Source organism: Cydia splendana, chromosome 2 (genome assembly GCF_910591565.1).
Source record: "Cydia splendana chromosome 2, ilCydSple1.2, whole genome shotgun sequence".
NCBI lineage: Eukaryota > Metazoa > Arthropoda > Insecta > Lepidoptera > Tortricidae > Cydia > Cydia splendana.
Window position 1 is genome coordinate 21,900,323 of NC_085961.1, and position 24,472 is coordinate 21,924,794.

Below are 24,472 nucleotides of genomic sequence, written 5' to 3' on the forward strand. Positions count from 1 at the left end.
TAATATATTTCGGTTGCTATTGAAGATAAGCGGCATTGAGGTTCAATGACCTCAGATATTCCATAAGGTAATGCGTCGGGTATTGGCATTTTTCAGCAAACCAATGGCTGATTTACTGCATGCGACCAAACCAAATGAAGATTATTCTAGTTAAGAAAGACTTGACGAGAGTAACTTTGGTATAATAGCAGTCTACTTGGATTTGTGATGTCGGTCTATGTACGGTTATAATATTTGCGAGGCGCCCCAACCAGAACTGAAATTATCAAATTAGTTTTGCAGAATGCTAATACAGTTCTCTACCAAACTTCTTTTCCCGTATTGACTAGTTTTTTTGGGAATTTTCAATCTTTTTTCCATAAGGTACCTTTTCTACTAAACTCTGAGACGACATTACTAGGCTTATAACTAACTTATAACAAAAATAAAAACAGGTAAACAAACGTTAGGCATTAAGGTTTCAGATCACACAATAAAAAAAAATTGAGCATTTTTTCACCTCTTTACAAAACATTTAATATCTCCGAAACTAGAAACCCTCATAAGGTACCTTTTCCCGTGGAACGTCACATATATCAAAATTAGTTTACTCGCGTACCGTGACTAGCATGTTTTTATGGCGACACTTGCTAATGTAATTGTGGAGGGCCGAGGTGTCGGTGTATAGTAGGCATCTTGTCCAACCAGTCCGACTAACAAGCACTACCATATTATTGTTTAAACAAGTGATAATATAATTAAAAAAACCATCAGTAGTATTTTCCCTCTCTCCTTTTAAAATTTAAAGTCCGTTAAAATCTTAATCGAGCGTATGACATATAGGTAATAAATACTAGTTCAATTTAATAGTATAAGTATAAAGGTCTTGCAATTTATGAAGAGAAGAACATGATGCCTAACCCAACCCGAATCCTCGTAAGATTACGGACGTACAGTAGGTATTATACACACGGACGCTACGCAGGAAAATTCAAATGCACATAGTACCTATACGATGGATATAATATACTTACACGGGTAAAAAAAAATCATATAAATAAAATGTAATTTTAAGTAGGTACCTACTTATTTTACATTCGTTTAAAAGCATATATTATGTCCTTTAATAAACATAATTTCTTACCTTGTAGGTATGTTCAAACAGTAAGTTAAGTAAGTAGGTACACAGGTATTAAATGTATGTACTCGTAAGTATGTACATACATACTTATATAGGTACTCATGTCTCATGTAACTTTTTGCTGTTGTAGTAGGGGAGCCCACGATGCTAAATCGGGATTTACTCGAGCGTCATACAGACCTGTTGGAATCGAAATATTAGATGATAAAAAGAAATAAAAACCGGGCAAGTGCGAGTCAGACTCGCGCACGAAGGTTTCCGTACCATAATGCAAAAAACGGCAAAAAAAAACGGTCACCCATCCAAGTACTGACCCCGCCCGACGTTGCTTAACTTCGGTCAAAAATCACGTTTGTTGTATGGGAGCCCCACTTAAATCTTTATTTTATTCTGTTTTTAGTATTTGTTGTTATAGCGGCAACAGAAATACATCATCTGTGATAATTTCAGCTGTCTAGCTATCACAGATCACGGCATACAGCCTGGTGACAGACGGACGGACGGACGGACGGACGGACGGAAAGACGGACGGACGGACGGAAGTAATAGGGTCCCGTTTTACTCTTTGGGTACGGAACCCTGAAAAGTAATGTAAAGTTTTTTTGTTCAGCGAGCCGGAAAGCGTCTTCAATTTTTTTTAAATTTCGGGAGGTTGCTGGAGGGTTAAAAAATCGTTAAGCAGTTTGTGGGTTTGGTCGTTTTTGTCCACGATAATGCTATATTTTTTCTATAACTTAATACAACACTTATTTGTAGGCATTTTCTTAATCTGACGAACACAAGTTTGACGCCTAATTTTTACATTGTAACCGTCAGAAAGGAAATGCTTGAAAATAATTATCAGATTTAGTAATAGCACAATTATAGCGTTAATTTGGACTAATATGACGAAATCCACAATCTGCTTAACAATTTGTTGAACCCCCACCAACCCCCCAACCAACCAAGGGCTCAACATAAATAGATGCCTAAAAGGGGTAAAGGTAGACTACACGGGGTAGCGAGATATCATTCATATCTTAATCTGACGCGCTCGAGTAAACACAAAAATCCCCTCTTGGGCTCCGAAACGATGAAAAATGTTTTAAGTAATGCATTTAGTTTTTATATAAGTTTATGGCTACGCAATTTGAAGTTTTACTATTAAAGTAGGTTAGGTGCCTACTATGCAAGACAAAAATATGATTTTATTTGTATTTTGTACCCGCTTAAAGCAGCAAAATAAGTACAGCAACTTTTTTGCTTTTAAGTATTATTATATTCTATTGCTGGTCACGTTGCTGTTTTTTACGTGTCTCAAAAAAGGTTATAATTTAAACAGGTAGTAAACATACTATCAAAGTGCTACTGTCTTGATTGTATTACATATACTTGTTCTATCCATCATTTAGACTCCATCATTGTATGTTAATGTGACGTACATGGTCCGTGACGATTGATTACAAGAACGCGATGACGTCATTATGATTCATTTATATCAGTATCCATTAAACAAGTCAGCTCAGGTCATGTTCTACCTTTTTTCAATTGTTAATAACTACAATTGTTAAGTACAATAATTTAATGAGTAGGTACGCTTCATAATCCTACAACAACCGTGGATCTAATTATCTTAGAACTCTTGCAAAGTTAATTTGTGCTGTAAACTGTAATCTTTGGGAAGTGATCTGCGCGGAATTCACAACACCCGCCCGTTCTCACGTGGACTCCGAGCCGTTAGATAACTAGATAAACAATATTATAAGTCACTGACATTTAAGTTCCCTATTGTTACGCATTATATTACGCATTCCCATATGTTTTTCGAAACAAATCATATGCTCGTGTATTGACGCAAATAACGTTATTGTAATGTTCACATTATTAACTGAACGCGCCGTGTGCTCGCTTTATAATCGTGGCTAATGACAGTAATGACACGAGCCCATCATGCCGCTTGCGGCGGGTTATTTTGGCACTCCGAACACATTACGTGCACGATTACACACAGTAAACACATTAACCTCAGGTTACGCCAAAATTGTATGTCGGATACTTAATGGAATACATTTTTACACGCGAAAAAGATTAAAGACCCTCTAAATTATAGAAAATTTGCAATACCAGAGTTTAGTAAATAAAGAAGACAGACAACCCACATGCCTACAACGTCGCGAGAATCGTGAATGTTGTAGATCACATTAGTTATTATTTTTACATTTCAGTCATTTTTCTATGAAAACCGTCACCATACTGCTATTTATAAATTAATAAATAAATATTAAGGGACAATCTTACACAATTCAACTTAACCCAACAATAAGCTCAATACGGCCTGTGTTGTGTAACAGACCACGATATACCTATATAATGTTAATAAATATAGTATCTAGTATTTATCTATATCTATACATAAATACTTCAATACATAGAAAACATCACACAAATAAAATTTAAATAATGCCTTAGCGGCTGCTTAGCGTAGCGGGACTTGAGATCGGGACCTCCTGCTTCGTAGGCAGGGTTACTAGCGACTAGGCTAGGAGGCTTTTACCATATTATTAAGTAGGAATTTATAATTTCAAGTTTTTTGGCAAAAATGGCATTGTTGGTATAAACTTTTATTGTTGACTGTACTTTTCTTTCCACAGGCAACTAATACTCACCGAGACAATCCTAAAAACCCCAAACATAGTAAAGTTGCGTTATTTTATCTGTGATAAATTATCACCTAGTTCATGGCCATTTCCTGTCTCCATCATCAGATCAGCTCGATGGTACCATAACAGGGTCACATTAAAAGCATAAAATGGTAGATTAAAAGATTTATTTAGAAAAGGCAAGGAAGGCGCCAGTCAATAAGAGCATGATGCCTAAAACGATTTTACTATGCGTTAATTGTACCCATTTTTGTGCATATCTAGCGCAGCCAGGCAAGTCAGGTTTTAGGTTCAGGTAGAAGTCATAAGTAGCAGTAGGTGATAGATATTATACGTGTAAAGATAAAATTAAAAAATAGTAAAAAGATACGCGAGGTTGTTCGCCTAGAAAATTTACTAGTCTCTGGCAATACATAAGTATCTAGGTATAAGTAGGTAGGTCGATTAATAAGACCTGGCGAGAGATGTCCTGACTGTGAAAATTCAAATACGCGCCAGATTTCGTCAATATACATATAACGATCTAACTGAATCTTATTAGACGCTGATCTCTTTCTAGACGTCGAATAAGGTTGATTTCCAATATGTAGTTAAATAAGGTAAGGGGAAGACTTTTTAAACTTAATATGCTAAAGCTACCCGACTTAGCAATATTGCCATCATCATCATTAATATAATAGTGCCTTAAAATAATGCGTTAGGCATGTCATACGTACAAAATAATGACTCGATATCTAGCACCTAAGTGTTAATGCATATAGTACCAACAGTTTTAAGGCAGGGACACACTTATCCCACGTACGCAACGTTATGCAATGCATTATGACATCTGAACCCTGAAATTTGTATGCTTAGAAACATACTTGGTCATGCGTTGCGTTGCGTATGACAAGTATGTTTCTAAGCGTACAAATTCTAGGGTTCAGATGTCATAATGCATTGCATACGTTGCGTACGTGGGATAAGTGTGCCCAGGGCTTTACAATATGTACCTAACCGAATTATTTGTTTAGTAACTGTCCACTGCATACCAGTTAGGCAAGACTAAACTGTTGAAATTACATAAGGGCGCGTGTACACGGTGCCGCCTCCGCGCCGACACCGCACCGCCACAGCACCTCCGCGGTATGTACACGAGACGCGTAAAGCCCCTGCTACACGGCAGCCGACAAGCCTACTAACCGTCTGACCTTGGTCTGTCCTTGGTGTGTGGGTCCGTTTGAGTTGTCTGGCTAGACGGTGGCAAACCACAGTGTGTTCAGAACTCGCGGACGGACAACACGTATTGCAAGCGCACAAAATGGCCCCTAACCTTTCAGAAAGTTGGCGTGGCATTAGTACCTACTCAGTGGCGTATGGCCCTAAGGGCGGCGTATGCCACCCCTGGCGGATTGCATTTTGTTTTTCTTGTTTCACTTCTGGGGCAGCAAAACTTATTGGTCGCGGCGCCAAATTTCATAACCTACCTACTCATACTAGTGCAATGACAAAAAAATAAGTTTATGGCAAAAAAACAATTTTTGGTACAAGCTTTTATCGCTGACTGTACTTTTCTTTCCAGAGGCAACTAATACTCGTCGAGACAATTCTAAAAACCCCAAACACAATTAGGTCGCGTTGTTCTATCACAGGGTTCCTATGGCCACCTCCTGTCTCCATCATCAGATCAGCTCTATGGTACCATAATAATGCATTGTCACCCGACTTATATATGTATGCAAATTTTCAGCTCCATCGGAAACTAGAAAGTGGGTCTAATTTAACTTGCAAGATTTGACCCGTACAAACATATTTACATACTTACGATTAGGTATATTGCAAGTTAATAAAAAGTTTGTAAAAAAAGAAAAGGGTATATGAATGAAACGCTGGCTCAAAAAACGGCATTTGTTGAGTCATTTCAACTTAATGAATTCGCTGGACTACGCTACGGGGACATATATAACTTTCTGAGAATGAAGAGGAAAGTATTTGATAAATTATTAGAAATGCTACTGAGTACCCATGGCATGTCTATTAACCACACGAGCGCACACGGCGCGTCCTCCAAGCGAAATGGCCTAGTGCGGTCGGCGTCGGGCGGCTACACGGTTCCGGACCGACCGCTCAGACCGCGGTCGCTGGCGCGCGCTCGCATGCCAAGGGCGTCCGGAGGTCAAACGAAATTTTGTTGGTAACAACTGTCTACACGGTCCGGGACAGACCAAGGCCACGCGGTTTGGGGGCTTGTCGGCTGCCGTGTAGCAGGGGCTTAAAGCCCGCCTCCGCGCCGACATCGCTCCGCCTCCGCGCCGACACCGCACCGCCGCCGCGCCGCCGCCGCGCTGCCACATACATATCGCGAAGATGCGGCGGCGGCGCGGAGGCGGTAGCGTGTACACGAGCCCGTGCGGCGGTAGTGCGGTGTCGGCGCGGAGGCGGCACCATGTACACGCGCCCTAACAGTTAAAATGTCGATTGCAGATTTGGTATACATATACATAGTAACAAATAGGCGTCGTACAACATGGAAAATATACCGGAATAAAAAAAACAAAAATCTTTGCAGTTCACGAAGAATCGAACGCAAATAGAACGTTCTTGAGTCAAATAATTTAGAACGTGGGCTGCCTTCAAACACCACCACAAGACTTCTGTACAATTATCTTTAACACTTATAAAAATCATATTCAACAAGCATTCTAAATTTACGTCTATAAATAGGTATAATTATACCTACCTGTACACAATTTGTATTTACAAAACACAGTTCATGTTGGAAAATATTAGGTTACCTACATAATAAATCGAAAATAATCTTCAAAATTATTGACTCGTATAAAAACTCATTTACATACATTCACTCTCTTATTATAAAAGCTAAGACTTTCCAATAATTGCTGAAAATCATTCAAAGCAGTAAAAATATCGAATGTTATATTAATTGTCTGTCAGTCGATACTTTCCTGGCACAGACTGACATGTAGAGTATAAAGTCTATGACCTTTTGGATACCTAAGTATGTGCATTGATGTCTTTTCAGGCGAAACGATGCAATATGTCAGTAGTGATGCCGCGGAAGAAGTTGAATACTTCGGTGTTGTCGGTGTCACTCTCTGAGGGAAGTGCGGAGTTCTCGCTCTGAAAAGTAAAATATTTAAATGAAAAGTACAAACATTCTCGAAAGGGTAATTCTACTACAAATTTGGTTGACTACAAAGAGTCTATGCTACGTATTGTCGATTTCCCTACATACCTAAATAGGGTCCACTGTCGACGTATCATGCAGTACACTTTCAACGACAGCAAAATAACTTGTTAAAATACTTATAAGTTTAAATGGTGATAGAATACAGGCGTTGATGCAAGTCAGTCTTGTTAATAAAAATACAGTATTGTATTGTGAAACTATTGAAAAACATAATTTGTTATATTAAAAAATCGATGGTTTGAATCCGTCTTTACCTACTTACTTACAAACAACAATTTCCAGTATTTTTTCCAATTAAGTTTCTCGTGAGGTTAAAGGTTGAAATCCCGAAAGTCTGCAATTATTTACATTATATTACCTACACGAACAAAATAGTTGTTACTTAGTCACGCAAAAAGATAATGGACATTCAGACTCGCAGACTTTCACGACGCATTTCGATCCTAGAAAATTAAATTATTACAATGCTATGAGTATCTAAATTTAAACATCATTTATCGAATAAACAAATACTTACTAGGTAGGTACTCAAATAAAAACGCATTTAACTGATTTGTAAGACCGAAAGTGAGCCCATAAGTGTTCCGTGAACAAAGTTTTGTACGAAACACTAAAAATATGATTGACGATTGTATTACCGAAATCAAAAAAATTAACGGATTCTTAATTCTTATCAAAGGACGTTGTGTGGAAACCATTACAGGCTGTCCCAAAAATACGATGACATTTTTTTAACTGCGGCATTTTGTTCATAATTTTAACAAACGTTTGCGTTTGAGTAGGTATCAAAGCTAAAGGAAAATATATTGAAGATAATACGTTTTGTGTTAGTTAAATGAATGTAGTTTTAATTTTTAATGACATTTTATAAAAGATGTACCTAAGTAAGAAAATTATCTTTAAAAAAATTGACAACGTATTTGTAAGGGACTATGTACATATATATTGTCAATGTTATTTATTTATGATCATAATGCATTGTTTCCAAAAAAAAAATTGAACATAGATTACCACTCATTAGGTTGAATTGTGGTGTAGTCAGTATCCTGGAAAGGTTACTAACGAGGTATCAAAGGAAAAATGCTTACGGTTAACCGAACGTAAACAATAGAAATGTTTATCTGTGCGTGTGTTAGAAACATGAGAAACATAAAAGCAGGGAAGAATGTAGAAAAATCTTGTCTACCAGCCCAAAGCGGGCTTTGAACGAGCGCGTATTACCTATATTCTCCGCTGTCAGTGATAGATTTATTATTAGTATTATTTTACAGCACATAAAAGAAGTACAACAGGCGGACTTATAGATTTGTTTTTGAAGACGCTGTTTTTAATTGTCAAGCAGATAGGCTCTGCGTTTACCTTACCTTTAGTACGTACCTACTCTGAATATTAACGTTAAATAGATAGGTCATCGGCGCAAGTAGTAGACACACAATGGCCTTCATTAACCGACCACTAATTCTTCAGAGAAAATGAACGCGCCAAGTGCAGTATAAACAACAGGGTAATTCAGCGTTGGTACTTGACATACGTACTTGCACGGAAGACACTAAAAGCCTCAGGTATTCAACGGGAGTCTAGTTTATTGCTAAAGCTACGCATTATTTTGCACGTATGGTTTATGTATAACCACGCAGTAGCATTATGAGGAATGTGTGAGCATAGGAATGTAATAGTTCTTTAATAACAGTGCAAAGTAGGTAGATGTATGTATCTCAAATGTCTAATAAGTACATACATATATTAATATTAATATTTGTACCTTGTGCGGATCTTGAAAAAATAGGCAATAGACTTCTTTACGATATATGTAGGTACCTATATAATATACAGGATGCTTTTGTTATCACTGACCAAACTCTGAGGGGTGAATATGTAGGTCATACTGAACAACTTTTACTAGGGTGCCAACCCCGAAATTGCGATATCAGCTGTTCTATAGAAAACATTGACTCTACCTACTTCACCGAAATGTACAACAGAATTTTTTTCGCGATTTCGGGGTTGGCCCCATAGCAAAAGTGCCCTACATATTCACCCCTCAAAATCAAAATCAAAATATACTTTATTCATGTAGGCCTAGCAACAAGCTCTTATGAATCGTAATTAATCTTAATCTAATTATCAGAGCGATTTATTGATGTTCATATTATTCCATAATAAAATTGGATTATTATACATATTAAATTTAACACTAAGAATTTCACAAAAGGATCGTCAAACATTAAAACTCAGAGTTTGGCCAACGATAACAAAAGCACCATGTATGTATAGTTAAATATTAAGAAATAGAGAATCTTCGAAATATGGGAAAGTACACAAATTAGAGGAAGGTGGCAAAGGACCGGAGCAAATGTGACTACATAAAAATACAAGTTATATTTAATAAAATAATTTGATTTCTTCCGAATTTTAATTTCCTATATTTATTTTTATAACAAACAAAAAAATTCTCGTCTCTAACCGGGTTAACCACCCACGTAGGTCTCAATTATGTTATTTGAATGAATATATAATATTGTGTTAAAATCTTGTTTTAAGAAGCTGGTACAATCCTAGACCAAGGTTGATAGGTTAATCAACCGTTATTTTCACGAATAGCATCCATTATTTGTATTCAAATGGATTTGGAATCCAGTATTTATACACCTTGTTAGGCGATTATCTATACGCCCGCGGGCCGCGGCAGATACCGATAGGTATTCGATGCTAACACAAGTTTTGTACGCATTATGGGGATTATTACAAATAATGTTATATCGAGCCGATCAAATATACAGCACACTAAAATTTTATTGATATTTCTGAGTCGAATAGCGGTCCACGCAGTTATCGTCGATCGAAAGCAAAAGTGTTAATTAATGCAGTTGTTGCTCATAAACCTGCCGTTTGTATTACTGTAAGATCTAGCAAGCAAAAATACACTTTCTATTAGCTAAGTCAGTAAAAAAATGTGCCTATCTATTAACGATAATAGCTGTGAATTAAATATATACAGACGCAAGACGCGAATATAATTCAATTATAATAATTGTGTACATCTGCACGCAGCTTATACTTATTATAAAAGAAATGTAAATTGTAAAAAATGGCACACATTTAAAACTGAAGAGTCGAGTATCGTAAAAAGTATAATGAATGGGAGCAGGCAATGAGTGTATTCCGTGCTCATTGTTGCCGATTTCAGACAGAGATTTCCTAATAGCAGCTATTAGTCGGCCGACCGGGTGGCGTTGCGTGCACTGTCACTACCGGCCTTTACTATCACACAAAAAACATAATTATTCCTAGAACGGTAATACCTAACCTACTGAAATCTTCGTTTACGTAGAGATCGAGTAACGGTAACGGAGCGAGTGTCGTGTCGAGATATTCGGCAGTGATGACCACCTTCGTAGGTAGCGGTTATCCAACTGTAAAGAAGCCTCGATATGTAATGAGGCGTGATTAGTAATTATCGTCAGTAATTACGCATCATTTAAAGCGTCAGTAGGTGAAGCATAGTTCTGTTATAATCGTACTACCGTACGAAAATGTGACAGTTGTAGTGTTTCATGGTAAGATTACAATCTGCGATTTGCGGGCAAGAGGGAGCGCGGTCATTAGGCGCCGAAACTCGGTTCGTCGCTCATGGCTGTAAACGGTACTCGAAGCTTCAGTTAACTCACAAAATATCTTGACTACGAACTCGTCCCTAGTATAACTCGACCTCAGCATCCGTAACTCGTACCTAAATATGTGCAATCGAAGATCACACGTAAATAACATGTCGATGGGCTCGGTTAACTTCGTTAATAACAATCCACGAAAGTCGCGCCACTACAAATAAAACCTACTGACATACTGTTAAACTTGGAAATGGTATTACCTAATAAGCAGGCAAAGATATCATATACAGTCAAGGTATTAATTATCGACACGGACAAAGAACCCAAAATATGTACATACGGTCTTATTGCCCATAGGTAGGTACATTAAAGTAGTGTGTATTAGTTACAGTTTGCCCATGACAAGGTAAATATTCGTTAGGTTTGGGGACAATTTGCAATTAACGCCATGATTGGGCTATTTATGATAAGTCGGTATAGTGGAGTGCCGTAAGCTTTTTACCCCCCAGGAACCTCAGAGTGAGAACCTTTTGCAATGTAAATATGTATGTATTTTCAAAAGTTCCGATAAAAAAGTTTGGCCATTATTTTTCCCGATCTCAATGTTTTTAAATGTTTATATGAATTTAAAAATGGTGGACTTGGAAAGCTTAAAAATCGCTCATCATGAAGGTTCTGGTACTTTTGGGTTCTCGCTGGGGTCGGTCTTTGGCCTGGAAAATTACTTAGAAACTTGATTTGCCCATAAACGCGCCGCGCCATGTTGGAGTTTTTGGAAAAAGATTATTGCTAGATCATTTTTAGGGTTCCGTACCCAAAGGGTAAAACGGGACCCTATTACTAAGACTTCGCTGTCCGTCCGTCCGTCCGTCCGTCTGTCACCAGGCTGTATCTCACGAACCGTGATAGCTAGACAGTTGAAATTTTCACAGATGATGTATTTCTGTTGCCGCTATAACAACAAATACTAAAAACAGAATAAAATAAAGATTTAAATGGGGCTCCCATACAACAAACGTGATTTTTGACCAAAGTTAAGCAACGTCGGGAGTGGTCAGTACTTGGATGGGTGACCGTTTTTTTTTTGCTTTTTTTTTCGTTTTTTTTTTTTGCATTATGGTACGGAACCCTTCGTGCGCGAGTCCGACTCGCACTTGCCCGGTTTTTGAGTCCAGTATAATCTTAGCGCACTCGGACCATTTTTTTAATTTTCTTTATACAAATTACCTACTCTTTTTTGGATCGGCAAAAAAGTTATGAGAATTTTTTTTTATTGAATCTTTTGAAAATGCAATGCAAAAGGTTTCACGAAAATCGGATCATAATTCACTGGTTCCTGGTTTATTGCATTTTTTAGGGTTCCGTTCCTCAAAAGGAAAAACGGAACCCTTATAGGATCACTCGTGCCTCTGTCTGTCCGTCTGTCACAGCCTATTTGCTCCGAAACTACTGGACCAATTAAGTTGAAATTTGGTACACATATGTAAGTCTATGACCCAAAGACGGACATGTAACGTCAACAAATGAATTTTAAACATAGGGACTACTTTTGGAGGGTAAATGAAAAAATTAAAAAACAAAGTTTTGCAAACTATATCGTGTTACATATCAATCGAAAGGGCTCATTGTGAGAATCTCAAATATATGTTTTTTTATAAATTTAGGATAAAAAGTTTAGAAGTTAATTAAGAAAATAGATAAAAAAATGACCATTCCCCCGTCTATCTCCGAAATTACTGGGTCTAAAATTAAAAAAAAAAAACACAAAATAGTTCTTTACCTAAAGACGACAGGAAAACCTATTAGAAATCTAGAGTCAAGCGTGAGTCGGATTTAAGAACAAAAATGCGGTTAGGCTTTTTAGGGACACAGCCGCAAAGGTTTAAGTGATACGTGGTGTAGATAGCTATTCCGAAGGCCCTAGGCCGATAGCCGCATAAGACCGAAGGCCCGAAGCGTCCCGATGAGGCGTGTCTTTAGGTTCAAGCGTGAGTCGGACTGAAGACAAAAAATGCGACTAGGCTGTAAGGTAAACGTACTAGTGCTCGACATGCTAATGCCCAATAGATGACACCTTGCTGTCACCTCTATTGACAATGACTTAAGTTTCAAGATGACTGCGTCGAGGACCAGTACGTTTAACCTTATCTCACAGCACAAAGTCCCAATGGTACTTGTACTACTGATTGATTAGGTTACTATTGTTACGAGTTTTAAAAAGCACTATAGGTAAATACCTCTCTTCGGTCTTCGCTTTTAAAACACTTGCGGAAGTTGTGGGAAGCGCGAACCCGTCGGACGCTTCGAGCTTTCAGCTCTACGCGGAGCTCGGCCTTCTGGTCTAAGATCCCACATATATGGTCGACCTTCACCAATCTGTCTGACGGCTGAAACTATGAAAATATGTTCCAGGATATAAATAAATAGGGTTGCCTAAAGAAATATGGTCAAGACTATTTTAAATAAATTTTTGAAAAAAAAAAATATTTCGGCAAATTTCACCGATTTGTCTGACGATCGAAATAAATTTCAATGGAAAGTATACAACTTGTACAACATAAATCATCTAGGTTGCCTATCTTTTTCCGGTCACTATTATGTGGTTGCCGTGTTTAAAGAGGTGATTTTATATCGATAATTGTCCCCCAACATCGAACGGGTTTCATGTCCAATTCTTTCACTGTCCAGGCTATCAGGCTTTGGAACGGTCTCCCACTCTCTATCAGACAAACGCAGACCAAATTCACATTCAAGCGCATGCTGCGCAAACATTTCCTTGACAAACTTTCTTCTTCGTCAACTTAATTATTCACACAAGGTATATAATTATGTATATTATGTATGTAAGTCTATTTGTATTAAGTATATGTGTAAGTTTATCAACATAGTTTATATTCATATAGAGTCTTGTTTACAAATTCATTTACTTTAAAGACACTGCACCTACTTAATCTTTCTGGTTTGACCCATTGGTTGACTGGTAGAGAATGCCTTAAGGCATTAAGTCCGCCATTTGTACCTTCATGTATTGTGCAATAAAAATTAAAATAAATAAATAAATAAATAAATAATTGTACTCATCTGTCTGACGCTTGAATTATACATCAAAATTATGGTAATTTTATTGCAAATACAATGGCATAGGGTTGCCTGCGAAAATCCGGACACAAATGAGGGTTGCCAGGCTTTTAATTAAAATAAGAAGGGAAGACTTTTAGCCATAACTCATAAACGGCTGAACTGATCAAGTTTTTTTTAATTTTATTTGATTGAGTTTTTTAAGCACTATTTTCATGATTTTTTTTCATATTTTTTGGACAGATGTTTCAAAAGTTGGAAGGAAAAACCTTTTTTTTTTTCTTTCTAAACGATTATTTCCGAAATGATTCACTTTATCAAGAAATGTTGTTTAAAGACCCCGACGAACGACACCCCACACTGAGGTTGAAAAGATAAAAAAATTGTCACATGCATTTTGTTTCTTTCAAAGCGATTATTTCCGAAAATATTCACTTTATCAAAAAATGTTCTTCTAAAACCCCTATTCATTTTGAAAGACCTTTCCAACAACATCCCACACCATAGGGTTAACACGAAAAAAAAAATTCTCACATACATTTTGTTTCTTTCCAGGCGATTATTTCCTAAAATATTCACTTCATCAAAAAATGTCATTTCGGAAATAATCGTTTAGAAAGAAAAAAAAACAAGATTTTCCTTCTAACTTTTGAAAAATCTGTCCAAAAAATATAAAAAAAAATCATGAAAATAGTGCTTAAAAAACTCAATCAAATAAAATTAAAACAAACTTGATCAGTTCAGCCGTTTATGAGTAATTGCAAAAAGTCTTCCCTTCTTATTTTAATTAAAAGCCTGGCAACCCTCATTCGTGACTGGATTTTCGCAGGCAACCCTATACCATTGTATTTGCAATAAAATTACCATCGTTTTGATGTATAATTCAAGCGTCAGACAGATGAGTGCAATTATCGATATAAAATCACCTCTTTAAACACGGCAACCACATAATAGTGACCGGAAAAAGATAGGCAACCTAGATGATTTACGTTGTACAAGTTGTATACTTTCCATTGAAACTCATTTCGATCGTCAGACAAATCGGTGAAATTCGCCGAAAAAATTTTTTTTCAAAAATTTATTAAAAAAATAGCCTTGACGATATTTTTTTAGGCAACCCTATTTATTTATGTTCTGGTACATATTTTCTTTCATATTTTCATAGTTTCATCCGTCAGACAGATTGGTGAAGGTCGGCTATACATGGGGGATCTCCTACTATTCAGTCTTCGCATTTGGACACTTGTACTATTGTTCGGCGTGTAATCTTCCTACTCAAGCTACTTTGCATAGTTGCAGAGATATAAGCCACCGCGCCGTAACATTTTATGTTACATCTGGTTTTTGATCTGACTCATTCGGGTTTTTCAAGACGTTTCACTCACGTCATGTTTCATGTACAAAAAAATTGTGTGATGTACGGAACCCTTGAAACGCGAGTCCGACTAGCACTTGACCAGTTTTTAATCTAACGACGGCTCTCAACTAGTATCCGTTTCTCGCACTAAGTACCTACTACCTAGTTACATTACAATATTTTTAAAACGCTCAACTATACGAAATCGTGATCTATTGTGATCAACATTTTTTTCACCTAAGTGATTTATTTAAAACTGTCCAAATATAAAAAAAAAGTTGAAAGAATTTAGAGAGCGCCAATACTTACCTTATTACGTGCACAGCGGTACGTTCAAAATTCAATATTGGAGATGAGACGACTAAAAAACATCGAACTGTTATGAATAAGCTCACCCTCTCTACGTGAAAGGAAAGTGGCTCGCGGCCCGATTCGAACAATGCTTATAAGATGTCATAGCGATACGATACTGATCTGTCAGTGACAAAAGCGACATTTTTTCAACCAAAAACGTTACGTTTAACACTGGCAGATCAGTAGGTATCGTATCGCTGTGACATCTTATAAGCATTGCTCGAATTGGACCGTAGGTCGTTTTAGAAAAAATAAAATCACGACACAGATCACGTAACGCACGAGACGCTATTAAATTATTTTCCGCTTGACAAGCTGTTAACTAGTTAATGGCACTATACTTAATCTGTTTCGCGATCCCCATTAAATAGCATCGATCTAATTTAGTAAAATTAATTGTATAAATCACTGTGTCAGTTTATTTTTATATTTTTTGTATGCAAAGAAGTGAGCGGAATGTGAACGCCGCGGCTTAGCGCACGGAAAACGTGTAGTGGAGCCCGGCTAGGGTTACCAGACGTCAGGAATTTTCCTGACATGTCAGGAATTTTGGACGTTTGTCAGGAATGCGGCCGGAATACGAAAATGTCAGGATTTTTTGTGAATTAACACACTTTTTTATTATGTACCTAAAAAGGTACGTTATTAAAATTTACTTACATATAAATCCAAAATAAATCAATTTTAAACAATGTATCAAGCACACATAGATATCGCTTTCGGCTAGCCCCCCGTCGCCGATTGTGAGCGTCAGGAAAAATATTCACAAATCAGGTATTTTGTTGGGAAATTCCAAATTTGGATCTGGTAACCCTAAGCCCGGCGGACTCATGTCGCGAGAACAATATGGACCGGCCATGCCGAGTCCATACATACATTTAACAAAAACTTTATGAAAGTCGAAAGTAACGCTTTCACTAGCGGGACGTTATTGTATTGTGTGTCAATTGTAAAACATCCAAATTGGTATAATGAAGTTCTTTACGGTCAATTGTAAATTTATTTACAAATGGATCAATTAGGTCAAACATAATTATGTAGTTTGCTAGTTGTATTGGCGAAATTGCCTCCGTGTACCTAAACAATGTACAATAGATAATGGAGATTCTTGATTAATACTAAGTGTCTAGCCTAGCATATCTTGTCAAAATTCGCGCGATTTTATACTTCATGCGCAACTTGAAATATGGAGTCGCGCCATTCTCGGATACACGTGCTAGGCTCCTCATGTTATCTTAAGAAGTACCTACTACTTATTTATTATAAGTCGTTACGTTGTTGTCATTTTCGTAATCAGGAGACTTACCTAGAACATCTTAACCGGAATAACCTATAAGCTTACTATAGTCTTGATCATGAATTTCCAGTTTCTTCAGTTTCAAATCCAGATTGGAAGGTCATATCATAACTTGGCATTAGGTTCCTAAGCGGATCCTTTATGAGCCGTGGCAAGAAGCCGGGACATCGACAACAATATCGTAATAGATACATGTAACAGGCGCTGATAGGGATGATGACACATGTTGAATTTTATAACAAAATCTAGTAAAATAGATAGCAAATGAGCAATTTATCACATATTGCGGATATTAAAAAAATATATGGAAATAATACAAAAATACAGCACCTGAAAGTTTCAAAATTTAAGTTTTTTTTAGCTTCCAAAAACGAAATAAGTAAGGATACCATTCGATTCCTCACATTTTATCCAAAAAAAGATTGTATAGCAACTATATACATAAACGCAATATTTCACCGACAAAAACGCAATTTTCTTGTTTTGTTCATAGTATTCATATACTTCAAGATGGACTCTCAGTGACCTTGACGTCACGGTCACTTATCGTTTTGTTAGGGGCGTTTCGCGAGTGAAGTACGACTGTCGGACTTTGACTATCATTTCTGACTTTTGTATTGCTTTAATGCAATCGGTCCCATATAGACATTTGATCCTAAAAACAAACCTGATTGATTGATACCATAAATGAAAATTTGTCATCTAGCCTATTGAATACAAAACGTCCCTAGGTAGGTACACCTAATAAATTCGAGTCTACTATAGGTACGTGAAATGAGGTTTATGCTCAAAGAGTAAATTGCATAAGCCAGTCTTTATTCTTATTTAACCACTATAGAATCGTATAGATAATTAGGTACTAACTTGGTAAATAATTATACGAAAATTGCGGCATTATTACATTGTAAACTAATCAACTTATAATAAAGCTTGACGTGCTATTCGGTTACAAAGTTAATACAGAAGCTGTTAGCTGCTTAAAGTAAAAGCAGTAACTTTGCTTGTAAGTAAGTAGGTACAGGTGAATTCTGTAAAATAATTAGTTAATTACACGGGAAACTGTTACTTAGATGAAAGTACCTATAATAAAAATCAACAATTATTTATTCTTAGGCGTCTAAGGTCCCGTAGGTGTCCACTTAAAAATTACTTAACTCTAAAAACTATCCATAATTTCGGATATTTATCGCTGTTTTACACCTCAATCTAGATTACTCAGAACTTGTTTTCGGTACTGATTTTGAAAGCCAGTACCGGGTAGAATCCGGTTCTTTCATATAATAACAGTACAGGAAGCGATGGTGCTGCTGTAGATACTTACAATGTTTCCAAGTACCAAATATCAGAGGTTGATAATAAGGTTCTCGGACGCTATACTATCCGCAAACCAAACTGACGACCGGGGTAGTAAAACTTTGTCGTTCACACTTGGATAGTCTTAGCAAGAGCTAAAGAGATGGTAATATGATCTCGGTCATCAGTTTGGCTTGCCGATAGCTTAGTAATGCCGAACTCAGATATGACATCACCGCTTTGATATTTACCATTTGAGCCGGAGGAGGAGGTGAGGGAGCGTCCAGGGCGTGTCACAAGTCACCCCAGATGACAGCGCGCTTGCCGCGGTCCACGGATGCCAGCAGTCCCGACTGAGGGTGCCACGATACAGCTGTCACCGCCGCCCTGCCAACGATCACATGTATACTTAATTACTTTATTCCATTATTTTATTCATATCCGTGGGTAGACTAGGTAGGTACAATGTAATAACAACCACTCATCAACTGTCCTCGGCTGGACGCCGCAGTCGCCGCACAGAATTAAGCCTTAATAAATATATACATATCTCTTCCCTGGTCCTATAGAACAGGATAGCAATACCTAACGTCGCCTATAGACATTAAAAAACGTCTATAAAACACTGTGTTAAAATGTGATTTTCTTCTCCTAATATTATCATAGTAGCTTAACTTACGGTGTAGTGAATGATTTAGGTACATTTGCTAACGGTATTATAAAGATTTAGGATACAGGTCAACTAAATATTTATTTGTCGTTTAAATAAATATTTGGTCACACCTACGACTAAACCGAGTCATCGTATAAGGCTTTATTAAGAATTAATTCTGAAAGCTTCTGATGTGCAAGCGGCCACGCACCAACACGGCACTGACCACACCGTTCACCTAGTTTATCACTATTTACGATACGCTTGAGTCGAATAGCTATACCAAAAAAGAATTTATTCCAAATCATTACGAATATTTTTGAAGTGAAAACTTCTTTAGCGGCGCTGTGCACTTTTTGTGATGGGGAAAAAATGTTAAACTCGCGAGAGCGTAAGACGTAAGACGTGACGTCATGTGTGACGGACACTGTTACAATGTCATTGAGTTTTTCTTTTTTGATTTAAATGCCATCTAGTGAGTTTCCCTCAAACTGGTACTAATATAACTCTAGTACTCACAGTGATGTGCTTAGGGGTTTCAAGTAATGCCACGAAATACCGCTAGATGGCGTTAACCTCAATAATACATAGTGCTGCAGACATTTTGCACTAGATGGCGCTGTTATTAATATTTTGAGTTACATTTCATTTAGTTTTCAATTCTGCCGGCACTCCCGCAGTGCAACCCGTTGTTTTTGAAGTGAAAACTTCTTTAGCGGCGCTGTGCACTTTTTGTGATGGGGAAAAAATGTTAAACTCGCGAGAGCGTAAGACGTAAGAACTGACGTCAGAATACCGCTAGATGGCGTTAACCTCAATTATACATAGTGCTGCAGACATTTTGCACTAGATGGCGCTGTTATTAATATTTTGAGTTACAGCTGCCGGAGTGCAACCCGTTGTTTTTTTAGGGTTCCGTACCCAAAGGGTAAAACGGGACCCTATTACTAAGACTTCGCTGTCCGTCCGTCCGTCCGTCCGTCCGTCCGTCCGTCCGTCCGTCCGTCCGTCCGTCCGTCTGTCACCAGGCTGTATCTCACGAACCGTGATAGCTAGACAGTTGAAATTTTCACAGATGATGTATTTCTGTTGCCGCTATAACAACAAATACTAAAAACAGAATAAAATAAAGATTTAAATGGGGCTCCCATACAACAAACGTGATTTTTGACCAAAGTTAAGCAACGTCGGGAGTGGTCAGTACTTGGATGGGTGACCGTTTTTTTTTTGCTTTTTTTTTGTTTTTTTTTTTATATGGTACGGAACCCTTTGTGCGCGAGTCCGACTCGCACTTACCCGATTTTTTTTTTATATCAAATTACTTTTACATTGCATGCTGCTGTAAGCTATGGTAGCTGAAAGTAGTAAGGCATGCGACATTCGAACCGGACATCGTGGTTCAAATCCTGGAGGTCGATTCAGATGTTTTTGCTATCAAACGGTTATAAAAATCTGAATACCGCTCCTAGGTCAGACCAATCACTTTTTAGAAACGGATAAAAAGGAAAACTCTGTACACTATACTTCTGCGCATATATTCAAACATGAGTAAAGTTTCCAATCCGCATTTTAGCTGCTTCGCTATTGCACGACACGTTGCAATATGTGACAATGCACTGACACTTGGCAAAGTTGATACATATACGTATACGAGTAGGTGGCTTAGAGTGGTTTGAGACTGGGAGCCAACGAGAGCCAACTCGCTTTTATTGGAGGGAGGGGGGAAAGTTTGACTCCGCTTTTCTTCCGTTGACGCCATATTTTACCGGAAACAAACGTAATGGGACATTAAGCATATCATTTTCGGACAAATTAAAAACGAGGAATCGACTATGGGAATAAAATATATGCAAAAAAGAACAATAAAATAATGAGTAAAGTAGAAAAAACATAAAAAAAACAAGAGTTGACCAAAAAGAATTCTTATGTATTACGTTTATTTTTGTATATTTTAAAGACGGTTGTAAGATAATAACTTAGGTACGCGCATTAATCACTAGTTATCTTGATGAGAAAGAAAAACACATTGACCCATGGCAGTGTGAGCTCAATTCGAAGAAAGTGAACACCGAGGTTTATTACATTACATGGACGTTTCGAGGTAGGAAGGTTCTCAAGTAACCTTAGACTCCCTTTAAAACTTTATAATGTACGTTCATTAAATATATTTCGGAAAAAAAAAAATTAACTCCTCGAGTCTCGTACGCCAGTGTTATTAAGATAATTGTAAACTTATAATTCTTAAAAAAGATATTTATGTACCCTATCGATTGATAAACTTATTCTTACCTGTAGTTAATAAAATGTTGATAACGATTTGACACAGAACATTAAGAAATGATGAAAATATACTTAAACACTACTTTCAGTAAAAATATACTCTAATAAATAGCGTCGGCTATTCATAATATCACTGAGATAGATACATATCAAGAAAGCGCAGAAACTTTTATGGCACAATTCTTATATGGCAGGTTGCGTCCTCTACGTGTGAAGAGTTCAGATAAATGCAATCCTACTTTCAAAAAGACACTTGGTAGACGAATAAAAAAAACAACGGGTTGCACTCCGGGAGTGCCGACAGAAGTGAAAACTCAATGACTAGTCCAAAATGTCTGCAGCACTCAAATCAAAATCAAAAATATTTATTTGCATAAATAAGGGTACAATGGGTTGTATACAAAGTTTTCAGTATCATTCCTTATTTTACCATAATATGGCATAATATTATTTCACTATGTATAATTAGGATTGTTCATTTTTGAAGTGAAAACTTCTTTAGCGGCGCTGAGCACTTTTTGAGGTGGGGTAAAAATGATAAACTCGTAACGTAACGTAACGTAACGTAACGCTGACGTCATGTGTCACGGACAATGTTATTCACCAAAGAACTTTAAAAAAAAACACGTGACACTGACATTGTCGACAGGTGACATTACAATCAATTTTATTGACAATGACAACTATTTTTGAAGTGAAAATTAATTGTTTAAAATTCGAATAGAAATTGTAAAGTTACCTTGCAGACCTCGCATCTAAATATATTTGGTCATGATATTTTGAGTTTTATTCACCAGTACTAGAGTTCACTTTTATTAGCGATTTCATCAAGATGTAGCTTTATTGAATTATATTTGAGTGATATAAAGTTAGAATGTAACTGTGAGATCCTCGTATTTCAACCCGTTCAAGATTAGAACATTGAGCTTTATTGCTTAATATAAAAGTCCAGTTTTAAATAATTTACCTGATTATGATACGTTATGACTAAAGTTCTTTGGTGAATAACATTGTCCGTGACACATGACGTCAGCGTTACGTTACGTTACGTTACGAGTTTATCATTTTTACCCCACCTCAAAAAGTGCTCAGCGCCGCTAAAGAAGTTTTCACTTCAAAAACTGGGTCTTACTATTCTATTGACGAACAGTTCGTACTTAAACGGCAGCGTAATAAATCTGTAACTGGCTCTGCCGACAATGTAATTCTATTAGCGGTAGCGCTAGCAGAAAACTAGTAGATCGACATAATATTATAATAAATAATAATAAGGAGCTTTGCGTCATAATGAGAATTGTGCCAACCAAATAACTGTTAAGAGAAAAAAACAAAGTAAACCATATTAGTCCCAAACTAAGCAAAGCTAGACTAGACTAGGGCACTAGATTATAACCTACGTACCATATGAAACATGAAACCAGGGATGATAGTCGCGAAAACTAGACATTGGTATCTGAATTATTATTCTATATTCAATCTATTTACTTACAGAGAATCCATTTTACACATTAACGTTGCAATTCCATGAGAGTCTTACTTGAGAAAATAATGAATGTCCAAAAAATCAATACAAGAAGTTTGGTCAAACACTTTAATGATGACATACTGACATAATAAATAAAAATACCAACCAATAAATTAATCATTTTATACTGTATGTATATAGGCTATAGATATAATTACTGTTAATATGCGAAAGGAAAAGGTTAGAATTACTTACATAGGTACCTAATGCCTATCATCACTGCTTAACCCAAACAATGAGTATACCAAATCGGTAGGTAAATAAAGAGAGGCCTTGAGCAAAGGCTAGTTTTGAAGCAAATCGCCTTTATTCAGCGATATATCGGATATGGAAGGATTGTGATTCTAGTGCGGCCATGACTTCGAGAATATAGGCTGTCCGCGGCGGGTTGGGTTGTGATTGTCGGATCGCAGCTTTAAGGCAGGGTCCACGGAGAACCGGAGCGTGACTTCTTTACCGCAACTACTTACATATTAAATCTTTCATGGGGACTCTTAATGGTTTTGCAAATAATTCCAGTTTAGTTACGCGTGATGACATTTAACGTCACGCATTACAGAACTCTCAACGAGGGAGAGAACTCCCGAGTATTGGCTTGAGGTGAGGATCAGGAATGCTGCTGTCCTGTTTAAAATTGACCCCGACCGCGTAACCTGTGTAGGCTTATGATAACGGGTCGGGGGGTTGCCAAAGCTGACCGGTGCCAGCGTGGCGCCTGCGAGGATGACCACCTCCGCCTCCGTCGCTAGTATACCCGGTCCCCGTTTAGGCGGGATGCCTGAATGCATTTCTCCACGTAAAAAAAGGATCTCATATACTGCTACTTTCTATATGCAAATACAACACGAAGATAAATAGGTAAAAGACGAAATGCTCCTTCCGAGCGAGTTAGTCTTGAAACTAGTTTTATTAGTTTTTAATGCGAGCCTGTCCCACTTTTGGGTAAAGGCCTTCCCGCTCTTCTTCCACTCGTCCCGGTTTTGAGTTACCTACATCTGAGCTACATCATCGCAACTAACTATGTAATAACTAATTGAGCACTTGCCCCAAAAATACCTAAGAATGCGCTCACTACTCGCTCCGCATCTCTCAGACCACCGCAGTAGCGAGTGCGTCCCCGGGGTAAGGCTACCCATAAAGAAGAATTAGCGTCTGGTTTGCTTGGCTCGTTTACACATACCGAACCGGGCTGCGTATAACAAGCCGCCTCGAATATCCAATATGGGTAGCAGGAAGCGTCATAAACATCATGAGATCTGGCGCCGAGCTAGCAATTGTTTCCTTACGTGTAATGCTCTTTCAATTTACTGACATTGTATTAGGTTCTTTTCTGGGCTAGGAAAGAGCGAAGATTCCGTCAGAACCGCCTATCGACAACTTTATGTAGTTCAAGTACTTAATGGAATACTATACTCGTGATAGGTATGTACAAATACGGGAGACCGGACCAGATTAAAGGCTTTAGGTACTTTTAAAGAAACTTCTAACTGCGCTAAAATATATGCTATTCAATAAAATATATACTCACTACAATACAATCAATACAGGTAGTTCTAGTTTGCTTTAAAAATTCTATTCATTTATAAAAATATCTAGACACGCGGTAGCGTGTCCAGCCAAGTTCAAAGAAAAAGGAACTGGCGACGCAGCAACCGTGTGTAATATTACACGAACCATTTCGAGCTACTTTTGACCCCTTCACAACTTGAAACCTACTTAACCTACACTAATGAAATCTGGCACATGTATTCAAGCCCCTTAGCTTGTCCAAAATACAAAATTTCATAAACGTAGCTCAAACAGTTACTGATAAATTAACGTTTAAAAACCGGCATTTTTGTGACTGACTGACATATAGATCATAAACCTAACCCACTTCCAGATGACCTAGAAACTTGAAATTTGGCATCAAGGTAGACTGTTAGGTGTATATAGAGAGAAAAATCTGAAAAGTGGAAATTATTGATATTTCGATGGAAAAAAAATAATTAATACTTATAGACCAAAAACCTAACCCACTTCTAGATCACTTAGAAACTTGATATTTGGCACCAAGGTAGACTATTAGGTGTATATAGA

General features: G+C 37.4%; 1 protein-coding gene across 2 annotated transcripts in view; it reads right to left on the reverse strand.

Annotated features, from left to right (window-relative positions):
* Positions 1-6,603: 6,603 nt before the first annotated feature.
* LOC134805998 (autophagy-related protein 16-1) overlaps positions 6,604-24,472 on the reverse strand; it is a 271,109-nt gene continuing 253,240 nt past the window's right edge. For both annotated transcript variants that reach the window (XM_063779183.1, XM_063779182.1), the window contains 2 exons: positions 18,188-18,323; positions 6,604-6,879 (listed from right to left, as the gene is read on the reverse strand). In XM_063779183.1, coding sequence (XP_063635253.1) covers positions 18,230-18,323 — 94 coding nt within the window. In that variant the 3' untranslated portion in view covers positions 6,604-6,879; positions 18,188-18,229. The remainder of the gene's footprint in view (positions 6,880-18,187; positions 18,324-24,472) is intronic.